Raw genomic sequence first — 12,697 nt, forward strand, 5'->3', positions numbered from 1 at the left:
ATAAACATAATTCTCTTAATTATATGTTTATTATAAAAATATATAAATGTATAAAATCAATTTGTGTGTGTGTGTGAAAACAGAAAAAATAAACACATTGAAATAAAATAAAATAAAATAAATAAAAGTGTTTTATTATAAAAAAAGTATTTTATAAAGTAATTAAAGTGCTATTTTTATTCTGTTATATTATTTTTAATATTGATTAATGCACTTTGCGGAGAATGAACGCTGCGTATGTAATAATTTTCGGAAAATTTAGAAAGTTTGATTTAATTGTCGGAACAGCGACAAATGCGGAGGTGTGAGAAAGGTCCTGCCACATCTGAAATTAACAGTGAACGGCGCCGGAAGCCCTGCTACAGGACCACGGCTCAAGTCGAAAGTGGATCAGGCGACCCAAACACCGGAGAACATCGCGCGCGAAACACGAAACTTCACCCTCAGGGCCCTGAAACTGCAATTGAACGTCACGCCCAACAACTTGAACCTCAGGTATAGATTTCTCTCGCAAAACACGAAAAGACAAAAATTCTACGCGTTAAAAATTCCATGTCTTTCTTCTTCAAAATCAAGAATGTCCTTTCAGATTCCTAGCAGGACGTGCGAAAAAGAGATCCCTGGCCGCGAACGCGGTCGCGACAGAACAGAAAGCGAGCAAGGTTCTGGGACTAGTGTTTTTCACGTTCGTGTTATGCTGGGGGCCGTTCTTTCTGCTTAATATCTTCTTCGCTGCGTGTCCCACGTGTTCTGTGCCGACACACGTGGTAGACACGTTCCTCTGGCTGGGCTACGTGTCCTCGACAATCAACCCGATCATTTATACCATTTTCAATAGAATTTTCCGCGCCGCGTTCATCCGCTTGTTGAAGTGTAAATGCTCACGGTATAATCAATAGTTTCGTAATTATTATTATTTTAATTTTAATTTTTTTCAATATCTCAACAATTTTATAATACACATTGTAGATTATTATTTCATTATTTGACTTATTCTATTTTATTATTTCTAATAAGTTTTTTAAATTTCTCGAAAAAAATAAAAAGAGATATTAACTTGAAGAATCAGCATTGAATTTACAACAAATAATAATTAATATACATAATTGGGAAACTCTATATAATTACTTGTAATAATTTAGATCAAATTTTTTCCAAGTATATATTTTGATTATTCTATTTTTATTGCCCCTTCTAATATATTTCTAATAACATAATAATCTTAAAATTCTTGAATTTTAATATTATTTTAATTTTTAATGCTGGTTCTTTATTTTATTTTGTCACGATGCTTAATTTCATTTCTAAGGAAAGCATAATTTTCAGAAACTCTATATTTAATCCGTTTCTCTAATTAAACTTTTCAAAGTATTATATAAATGAGAATTCTAATTGAAAATTATGCGCTTCTTGGAAATGTAATTAAGCATCATGATAAAGATATAAAAAGATAAATTGCATTAGGAATCCAAATAATATTAAAATTTAGAATTTTAAGATTATTATTTTATTAAAAATATATTGAATGCAAAAATAAAAATATAATAAAATAAAGTAAAATATAATTGTCTTGTAAAAATATTATAGAAAAAAATTTCCTCTATTTTATATAAATTTAATAAAAATAATCCATTTAGGTCTGCGAGGCCTTCGAGATATCGTTTCGGTACAGAGAGCGGAAGGGGGGCGATGGGCCTGTGCACGTCGGGTGCTCTTCCACTGGCCATTAGCCTTCAGGGTACACCTTTATTAAGCCCGACGCCAAATCCCACGCCGACACCGGCGTCGGAAAGCTCGTTCATGACGATGATGCATCGTACGCCGAGTTCGCTCTACCGAGACACTTTTTTAGTTCACGAACCCGATCAGGGCGATCATTAACCTCGCCCATTAATTAACTAATTTCATAATGAGAGATTATACTGCGCAACACGATTTTTGCAGCGAGAATAGATGATTTTAGGTAAAAAACAGTGTACAAATAAATTTTACCATATAAATGAATATGGAATTGTTCCTTGGAGAAAGTATGTATATATATATTTTAGTTTGCATTTTAGTTTCCTAATTCTTAACTTTTTTTGAGTCAATTAAAATCACACCCACAGACATACAGTTGAGAATAACCGAGTGGCTTTTTAAACTAACTAAAATCATCAAAGAGAGGAAGGAGAAGAAAAAAGTTTCCTAAGTTTGTTATCCATCAAAAAGAAATGCGGAATATTTTTATTGAATACTTGGCAATTTTTTTAAAGTTCTTTAATGAATAAGTATTGTAGAAATCTCTCAACTTTAGGAATCTATGTATACGAAAGACAAAATAAAACAATACTACTATTTTAATACCTGCCCCATTCATTATACCTGACACGTGAATCTTCTTTTCCCGCAATTTCTATTTATCCTTTCTTAATATAACGTAAAATAACAATAAAAATCACAAGTTTCTTTTCATAGAAAAAATTAAACACCGATCTTTTAATAATCAACTTTAAACATCTAAAATAATAAAAAATAAGATCTCTATTTACAAAATTAGATAAAGAGCTTTGATTTACGTATATTTTTGCACAATCAACTTAAGATTGTATAATATTTTTAATTACTTATAAATAAAACAGATTAGGTGGCCATTAATCAGCTTTTTAGATAAACAAGTACATTTTATTAAGAAAATATATGAAATGCAATATCGAGACTGCCACCTAACAAAATTTTCCAAAAATTTCAATAAGATACTTTTCAACTGATAATACGATTTCCCTCAATATTTTGGTGTATCTTGCCAGAGCCAGATAAAATTCACCTCGATCTTATCAACGCGAGAACAATATTCTCTCGCATTTATCCTCAGCAGGAGAACGCTCACTGGGTTGAATTGAATTCGCACGCGAAAACCCCTTTGGGGTTTTGATGATAAACCGAAGTGTGATAGTGTCTTGCTGTTTACAGATTCCGCGAGATGACGACAGCAATGCGAGATGACAATATCTTCTCGCGTTTACGGTTTCTACGACATAAAATTTATCGGCGATAAAAGAGTGGCCTGTCGATAAGGAAGAAGAATTATCCATCATCCCCTGTTTGTCAAGTTCGCGTCAAGACTTAATCGCTTAAAAAAGTTCTACCGGTTGCGTGGTAAAATAATGGTTCGATCGGTTTCGACATCGGCATTGAAATATCAATCAAACCTTCATTCTCAGAACTTCCGAACGTAAGTTTGAAAAGTGTCTTAAAATTTTTTAAGAGCACAGAATAGACGAAAAGTAGATTTTTCCTCAATAAAAAGTAAATAAATCCATAAATTAAAAAGTCGACAACGTAATATATTACAAATATTATTTTTCAAGTTCTTATTTTAAACTTTTTTAAAATTTCTTATTTTATTTTCTTATTTTAAATTTTAAATAAAATTTTAATTCAAGACAATTCAATCACAGAAAAATATCTAACAATAAATTTTGATTACAAAACTATTTTTATTTATTATACTTTAAAATAAATTCATATAATGTAATAAATATATTAAAAAATGTTAATGCTCATTTAATTTTGATTGAAATTTAATTACATGTGTATAAATGTCGAAATTAATGTAAAAAATACAAATTATCTCATATATATTTAAAGTCGCATATTAAAAAATTGCGGAATGATGTTGCTATTCCCGTCTTTTCGCTTTCAACACACCTGGCAAGTTCCTAGCTTGTTGACGGCAGCTGTTCGACCTAGTTGGTGTGCAAGAATAAGACGAACGATTATTATAATCCGTAGTCGGGAGCGTAATTGAGTTGGAAAGAATTTTCATTTGCCGATTCGACAACATAGTTGGATTATTCGCCGCGGATACTCGCTGTTGAATTATTTCGCGAGACGAAGTTTGCGCTGCCTTTGGCTTTGTAGAAGCCAGTTTGCGGAATCGTTGTAATTATGTTTGATGGAGAACGTATAAACTAAGAATAATAGAATTATTCTTTGTTGAAGAGATAAGAGAAATAGCATATAAAATAAACAAAGATAAACAAATAAAAAAAGATAAAAACACGCAAAAAAAGAAATTTAATAAGCTTAACATAAATGACGATTAGTAAGTAAATAAGATAAAATTAAATAGACAATACAACAAATCTCGATCTTTTTCAGTTAAAAATATAGAAATGTGTTTTAACGAAACTCTCGTTTTTTTCGGGGCTAATAATTCGACATTTAAATAAAAAACACGACAAATAAAGAAAATTCCTCCAGAAAAATACAAAAATCAATTTCGGATTATATTTCCGATATCGGAAACGCAATTTCGCATCCGACAATGCTTCAAAAATTGAAAGATATACCCGATAATAATACAAATTTCCACATGGAAATTTCGAAAAATACGATTCGCGAGAAACCGCGACCCGTAATTTATCGGCGTTTATGCGAAAGGTCGGAAAAATTCGGCCGTAATCCATACGGAAATTCGTTCATTGGAACGGACACCTCTCGGGCACTCTTTCGCTCTCTCGCCGCTGATTTTATTCCTTCATTAGGCTCATGTAATTAGGGTAAAAGCACCCCGGCCTTTGCGCGCAGGACAAACAGCTCTACATGAAAGCCGGAACGACCTAAATGTATTTGAGAATATCATCGCGCTAATGCGAATCTTATGAGTTTCGATAAAAACGCGAGACTAGGCGACTTTGATTGGCACGCCGAGCTCTTTGCGAAGATTGCAGAGCCAAAAAAATGCCACAAGATCACGTTCTGCATAATACAATTCGATACGATGTATAATTTCTACATTGTAGTATAAAATATACATAGTTACATTTAGCTGGAAAATTAGAAGAGAAGAGATTCTTTCAAGATAATGTTTTAGATATTATTAAAAAAGGATTTAAGATCCAAGATTCAGGTTCTAATAATACTGAAAAGTCATCGTAATTACAGTTTACGGCATTTATATCTGACACAAAATATTTATAAAATATAAGAATATAATAATATTATATAATTTTTTATATAAATAAAAGTATATAAAATATTAATTACGCGTTCTGTCGCGAGGAAACACGTCCAAACATCCATCATTCGGATGCTTATGCAAACGCATCTCTCGAGTTCTACATCTACAATACGTTTCGCGCGTCTACCGCGAAATTCATTGAATTGTTCGGTGATGACGGTTCCGTGCACGTAATGCACGTAAGTAAGTTTAACGCTTTCTGGAGCAGATGGTGTAATGGCGGAACACGTTACCTGCATTATAGCGTTGGTGTCGCAATTTGCAACCCGCGATTCCTGGATCGCCATAAAGATCTTGCGAGACGACGCGCTCGTTGAAAAATGATCAAACGTTTTTCATTACCAAAAATTTAATTAGAAAAGTGTTAGTAAAATGAACGAAAAAATAATTTGCACGCATTTATCTCTCCTGCAATAATATCAAAAAATGACAGAGAAGTGACATATCAGTATATTTCGTCTTATATATAAGACAAGGTACATCTTTTCTAAGAATTTTGCGAAAAACTTAGGCTTTATATTTAATTATTACTTTAATCAAATTTTTATATTACATCTTCTCACACATATATATTAAATAAAAATAGACCGTGAAAATCTTAAGTGCTCTATAGAATCAACAGCTAACTTTGCTATTTAGACTCCCATTTTCGATGGGAGTCAAGAGAGATAAGGAGAGAATTCGATATATTACACAAGTTGTTTCTTCGATTAAATATTTTTTATTTTGGTATTGATTTATAATATTAATCGTAACTCCTTTTTTATAATAAAGAAGTAAATCTTTATTTTCTGAGGGAACCGTCATGTTATGTTAATAACATTGGCATAATTCGCACGTATATAGCGACCTTTTTATAATTTAACGTCACGCATTCTGTCACATGTAGAACAGTGAGGATTGTCCTCTGAAATTACGTGAACTGGTAACGTAAGCTGCTTCGTAAATGTGGCATGAATCGGCAAACCAGCACCGGAATCTCTAATACTAGTCTTCGTAACGGAGTGCGTATTCTGTTCGTGCATTTCAACTTGTGATATTTTAGACTGTTAAGAACACACGAATGAACCGTTTTCGTGCTCGGTATAACAAAAGCCGTCGTCGCAAATGGTTATTACGGCTATTTACATAATGGCGTGACCGATCCATTTCAATAATCTGAAACATCGAGAAATGTCGAAATGCATGTAATTTTAGTGTAATTTAGTCAATATAAATGTTCAATCTCTCCCGATTTTATAACACAAATTAATATTATTATAAAATTTACTAATTTAATTTATATTTCTAATATCTATTTTATATATTTTTAATTCGCGACTTTAATTTTGATTTGTAATAAAATTTATTTATATATTTTTGCGAATTCTTTTGTATCAAAATTATATTCTAATTCAAATATTACGTAACAATCAAACATCTTTATCTTTATCTTTCTAAATAATTATTTGATTTTTCTACAAACTCATACTTCTATTATATTAAAAAAAAGAGAGAGAAAAAAATGTTACATCTTTTGTTTCTATCTCCATGGACTTGAGTTCCATAAAAAATCTGCGGGTTGAATTAAACTATACAATTTATCTTACATTTTTAGATGCGTTCAAAAGAAGAATTTAAAAAATATTGTAGAAGCAAACAGAGAAGGAATAGAAGCAGTGTGCGCGCACATATATCTTGAATGTTTAAAAAGAATTAATTTCTAATGTGTGTGTGTGTATGTGTGTGTGTGTGTGTGCGCGCGCGCTCGCTTAAGAACATAGTCTAAAATAAAACGGCTCTATACACCGGATATTAAAATACATAAAAACACAAATGCAAAAATAATATACTAAAATACATATATCGCGTATTTTTCTACAGCATTCAAATATTTTGTTTAATATAATAATATAATTAATATAATGAAATAATTAAAATATAACAAGATAATTAAAGTTTTATATTATAACACACACACACACACAAATTTATTTAATATTTACCTGTTTCATCTTTCACACACGCATTATATGAGTTTCTTTTATATCCTTTTTTACACCAGCATGTCGGATTATTATTATACATTTTACATTCTTCGTTAGTTCCGCAAATAATACCATCGCAACCGCCTTCAAATAAATTTAGTAATTGAAACCGATTAAAAAATAATATGTATATAACATAAGTTTATTTAATATTTACGTGGTTTGTCTTTCACACACGCCATATATGGGTTTCTTTTGTATCCTTCTTTACACCAGCATGTCGGATTATTATTATACATTTTACATTCTTCATTAGTTCCGCAAGTAACACCATTGCAACCTTCAAATAAATTTAGTAATTTAAAATAATTTAAAAAATGATATGTATAACGCTAATTTATTTGACATTTACCTGTTTGGTCTTCTACACACAATTTCGTATATGAATCCATTTTGTATCCATCTTTACACCAGCATATCGGATTATTATTATACATTTTACATTTTTGGTTTGTTCCGCAAGTAACGTAACTGCAACCGTCTTCAAATAAATTCATTAATTAGTAAATTTATCAGTAATATGTTTTGATTTGGCTTAATAATCAAGAAAAATATGCCAAACTATTTAGCGATTAAACGGAAAACAATATTGCAGTAGAAAAAATTACAATTTTTTTTAATACACACATATTTTTAAAAGTTTAACATCTTAAAAATATTGTATTAAGATATCCAAATAAAATTTTAAAATATTAACGGAATTATATAACAAGTTTCGAGTATGTCAAACACTCACATCCCCCATTTCGGCACTATATAAATTAAATCTCTATAATCCCCTTGATCTTGAAGATCCGTCTTTGTCAGTGCGTTATACATACAGAAAATCGATCTATCGCGTTTAGAATATGAGACAAGCTTTGCGTTACTATTTCAGAAAGTTTCGCAATTCGTCAACGTCACGTTTAAAACGTGCTGCTGTACATTTTGAAGCGGTAACCAAAGAGAGTATTATTTATCATAAATAATTATAGAAAATTAAAAAGTACAGAAATTCCAAGGGTATATATATTGGGTTGAACGGAAAGTTCGTTCCATTTTTTACTAAGAGATGAAGACCGAAAAAACGATACGAACTTTCCGTTCAACTCAATACAATAACTTTGATCTCATTTGAAAAATAATTTAATTCTCTTTCAAATGAGATCAAAGTGATTGTAGTTCGCTCCATAGGTTTTGAAATAAACCAGTTAATAACCAATTTCAAATATATCGAAAAGTGTTTTTTCGGCTATTGACGGTTATTCGGAAACCTATGAAACGAACTATTCGGTTGAACGGAAAGTTCGTATCGGTTTTTCGGTCTTCATCTCTTAGTAAAAAATGGAACGAACTTTCCGTTCAACTCAATACAATAACTTTGATCTCATTTGAAAAATAATTTAATTCTCTTTCAAATGAGATCAAAGTGATTGTAGTTCGCTCCATAGGTTTTGAAATAAACCAGTTAATAACCAATTTCAAATATATCGAAAAGTGTTTTTTCGGCTATTGACGGTTATTCGGAAACCTATGAAACGAACTATTCGGTTGAACGGAAAGTTCGTATCGGTTTTTCGGTCTTCATCTCTTAGTAAAAAATGGAACGAACTTTCCGTTCAACTCAATACAATAACTTTGATCTCATTTGAAAGAGAATTAAATTATCTTTCAAATGAGATCAAAATGATTGTAGTTCACTCCATAGATTTTGAAATAAACCCGTTATAACCAATTTCAAATGTACCGAAAAGTGTTTTTTCGGCTATTGACGGTTATTCGGAAACCTATGAAACGAACTATTCGGTTGAACGGAAAGTTCGTTCCGTTTTTTACTAAGAGATGAAGACCGAAAAAACGGCACAAACTTTCCGTTTAATCCAATATATTTTTAGACCGTCATACACGTATTGTTTATACGTACTTACCGTATGTATTTATGCCGCTAATCACCGCAAATATTATGAAGAGGAACGGTATCGAGACTACAGATTGCATCGTGCTACTGTTATAATTATTTGTCAACAGTTAAGAAAATCTTGACAAAAGAGTAGAGAAAAATTTAGAAAAATAGAAACAGGAGCAATATTTTTTCATACGAAACAGACATCACGCGAGAAATGTACAATTCTTACGGCGACAAGGAATGTTCTCCAAAAAAAAAAAGAAAAATGTAAAAGCATCGTGTAAAAGGATTATATAATTTTTGTTAGAAAAAAATTTATTATGATCCAAGTTAAATTTTACTAATCAAAATGACTTACCTTATCATTAGCAAATTCGTCTCCAATAACAAGTCGAAGAATACTAACGAGTTACACAGTTTCGCAAAGACCATTTATACTAAAAGCTGAGTCATTGATGCAATATTTGAAATAGATACCTAAAGCGATGTGTTTCTAAATGATTATACTTAATACATAATGTACTAGGTGTCCCTATTCTTTCATCTTTTTATACATGTATGATACTTTAACTAATTTATTTAAACGCATTCAAGTTTTTGTAAAACTTTAATAATCTACAATGATACGTTCCTCAAATTTGATTGCAAAATTCAATCTTGCTTTGTATATAGAAATAAATTGTGTATTTCCATATATATTTGAACAACAAATCCATTAAATAATTTTCCAAAATTAATCTCCCCATGTTACTGCTTTTCTTATTTTTTTATGTCTATTCCTCGAAGAAAAAATGTTTTGAAAAAAGATAAATAAGCTTTTTTTCAGTATCTTATGTAATATTAAAACACCGGAGATATGAAATCTGTAAAAACAAAGATCAATAAAATTTTAAAAATAAAGAAAAATTGGGAATAAATTTATCTCTCGAAAGACTAAATTTATCTCTCAGAAAAGCTACATTTATATACAACGCCTTTTTTTTACTAGCCATTAGTTTGTTCTGGTCCTTACACATGCACGACCTAAATACTTATATAAGGAAGACGAAGGCATTCGCGACGCTAAGTACATGTTAAAACAATTGCACAATATTATAAAATTATACGATAAAAATATAGCCATATGGAGATATCGCACATGGCAGTATGATAAGTAGTTCAAATTATCGTTCACAAATGCTATATTTTTGCTCTTTGTATATAATTTTTTAAAAATAAGTTTTATTAAATAGCCCAATTATAATCCCTTCGACAAGCGACATTTTTTTATCTTTTTTTGCAAAAATATGAGTAAAATAATCGTAACGCATTTACGTTGCAAGGACATTAGATAAGTATGCATCATTGCACGTGACATAATGCAACGTTATGTTGTAACGTTATACAATTTTACGAAATAATCGATTATCAAGACTACAGTATTAAGATTATTTACTTTATCCAAAAAATGATAATATATATTTTGAAAACGATCGCGAAAAATCAAACCGATGTATATTCCCTGAACTTATTTTCTCGTAATTTAAAAAATTTTTAGAACTTTGAAACCAACGATAAACTTCGCGGTTTTCTTTAAATTTTAAAAGAAAATTGCGTACATAAGACTGACATCTAAAGTCGAGGAATATTGTCACTTCTTGCGAAGATCTCGGTATTAGCTGCACCGATTTTATTCGGATTGATTGCAATTGAAATCCTTGTGTTGATATAATACATATATGGGAAAAAGCATAAATATACGCTTTGTATAAATATAATATATAGTCGTACGATCAGTCGACTTTTTATATTGTACTTGGCGTTGCGTCGTTTAATAACAGCGAACACGATACCTCCATTACGGCGTCGATGTCGCAGTTTGCAATTTGCGATCTCTGGATCGCCGGAAGGATCCTATGAGATGACGTGCTCGTCGAAAAATGATCGATCGAATGCGACCATCTGATTTTTAGAAAAAAATTCAGTAAGGATATAAACGTAAAAATACTATAAGATCCCGATAGAAATGTGTATGAATAAAAATATGTAATAAAAGTACTCTCTCTCTCTCTCTCTCTCTATCTTTAGCGAATGAATTACAAAACGCTCGTTTAAAAGGCTAATACGTTTGTTACATTTTCTGCAGGAAATGAATCGAAAAACGAGATTTACGCGATAATATCGCGCACTGTCAGGTATTATTCCGGATTTAAAAAATGATGACACGCTAATTACGCGGTTCTCGCGTGAAATGGATAGATTTATTTCCGAGATGTACATACAAGGTGTTCGAGATTCATCGAGATCTACCTTCGCAAACGAATTTTTTGATAAATCCAAAGTCAGATTTGTTCGGTCATTCGCTACAGGTTCGTACTATTTTTTTTATCAACAACAAATGTCTTTTTAGCTTCCCGAATTAAGAGAATCTGTTAAAATCCATTTTAAATTAACCAAAGAGAAAAGCTTTCTTTATTTATTTCAATTTTTGTAAACTTTAATTCTTGTAAAATCTTTCATGTTTAATCTATGGTACCTCGATATTTTTCTTAACGAAAATCAAGCCGAAATTTGCAAAAGAAAAATCCACAGACGAAACGTGATTCCGGCACACCCTGTAAATCTCGTGGATTAATCAAAATGCGAAATCGCGTGGGATAAAAGTGATAGGTAACGCGCGAAGGCTTGTTAATCCGAAGCTTACCATTTTCAGCAATGCATATCAAAGCAGGTAAAGGGAGAGGAGAGGGAGGAAGGAGAGAGGAAAAAACGAGAAGCATTTTCGATCAAACACGGCCGTAATGGAAAATTAAAAATCAAGCGCGTTATTAAGTCGCGATCTGACCAACTCCATATTTGAAATTATTTAATAAATTCGAAATATTTATATACATATAAGCTAACCACATCAGATTAAAAATTTACGACGCCGAAACTGCGACCTCTGAAAAATTCAACAGGCTGAAAGTTCACGGACATCTGGATTTTTTGAAGTCCATCTTTGACTTTTAAAACTTTCGAGTTACGTTCGTTACTTTCGTTAATAATTAAAACAAACGTATATATAGTAGTCTCATATCAATAATAGTAATAATATACTATAGTCCGCCAATTTTCTCGGTTTAGCAGATTCTAATTTTAATTTTTTTTCTGAACGCTTAAATATACTTCAATTTTTTAATTTCAGAAATTTTAGAAGAAATAAATCTTTTTTGAGTTTCCTCAACTCTTTCGATTTTTGTTCGCTCAAATGAACGATTAAAAAGGAAAAGAGAAATTAGTGGAAAAGAATCTATTTCGGATTCTAAAAGTAATTTACCGAGATTAAGACGAATAGAATCCTTTAATTAAAACGGACGGATTTCACAAAGATACCGAGCTCCATTCATTAGGGATTCTTCCGCGAAATGGGAACTCCCGAAAATGGCCATACAAAGTCGACCGACCAGCCGGCGGTCGAATTTGAATACGCGGAAATTTTATTCCCGCTCGTGGAGAGAACAATAGCTTCATTTCGAGCGAGTTTCACGTCACGCGGAAAGAGGCGCGGAATGATCGATCAATTCGGGAATGACCCCATCATCCCGATTACCTTTTAGTCCTTTTCGCTCGTCCTTTACCGTCGCCAGCGTTCCGTAACTTCCGCTTTGTAACTTTAACAAAACGAGATGAGAGGGTAATTTAAATATGACAATCGCGCAGCTAGGGAATTAAAACAATTCTACATCGTGTTCCCAAGTTATCTGAATTTTACGGATAAAAGGAATTAAAGATCCAATATAAATATATCGTTTTATTTCT

General features: G+C 31.5%; 2 protein-coding genes across 2 annotated transcripts in view; one reads left to right on the forward strand and one right to left on the reverse strand.

Moving 5' to 3' along the window:
• The window catches only part of LOC115243442 (5-hydroxytryptamine receptor 2B), a 17,233-nt gene extending 14,802 nt beyond the window's left edge, over positions 1-2,431 (forward strand). The window contains exons 8-10 of the mRNA XM_029820459.1: positions 289-495; positions 590-886; positions 1,638-2,431. Coding sequence (XP_029676319.1) covers positions 289-495; positions 590-886; positions 1,638-1,881 — 748 coding nt within the window. The 3' untranslated portion in view covers positions 1,882-2,431. The remainder of the gene's footprint in view (positions 1-288; positions 496-589; positions 887-1,637) is intronic.
• Positions 2,432-4,669: 2,238 nt separating this feature from the next.
• On the reverse strand, positions 4,670-9,687 carry LOC115242024 (adhesion G protein-coupled receptor L4-like). The gene is made up of 6 exons (XM_029818030.1): positions 9,276-9,687; positions 8,940-9,016; positions 7,385-7,513; positions 7,190-7,312; positions 6,991-7,116; positions 4,670-4,743 (listed from the first exon to the last, which is right to left on the reverse strand). The coding sequence occupies exons 1-6, from the start codon at positions 9,347-9,349 to the stop codon at positions 4,670-4,672; spliced, it is 603 nt and encodes a 200-aa protein (XP_029673890.1). The 5' UTR covers positions 9,350-9,687.
• Between the last annotated feature and the right edge of the window lie 3,010 nt (positions 9,688-12,697).

The sequence above is a fragment of the Formica exsecta genome, unplaced genomic scaffold, assembly GCF_003651465.1.
Source record: "Formica exsecta isolate Colony F162 unplaced genomic scaffold, ASM365146v1 scaffold120, whole genome shotgun sequence".
NCBI classification, from domain to species: domain Eukaryota; kingdom Metazoa; phylum Arthropoda; class Insecta; order Hymenoptera; family Formicidae; genus Formica; species Formica exsecta.

What these genes read in the sequence shown, in the direction of transcription:
- LOC115242024 (XM_029818030.1), bottom strand. Translation starts at nt 9,349, where the DNA reads ATGGTCTTTGCGAAACTGTGTAACTCGTTAGTATTCTTCGACTTGTTA. An exon ending in ACGAATTTGCTAATGATAAG is followed by an intron (nt 9,017 to 9,275) that starts GTAAGTCATTTT and finishes TAATTATAACAG; the next exon opens with TAGCACGATGCAATCTGTAG. An exon ending in GTGTGTGAAAGATGAAACAG is followed by an intron (nt 4,744 to 6,990) that starts GTAAATATTAAA and finishes TGTATTATGCAG; the next exon opens with AACGTGATCTTGTGGCATTT.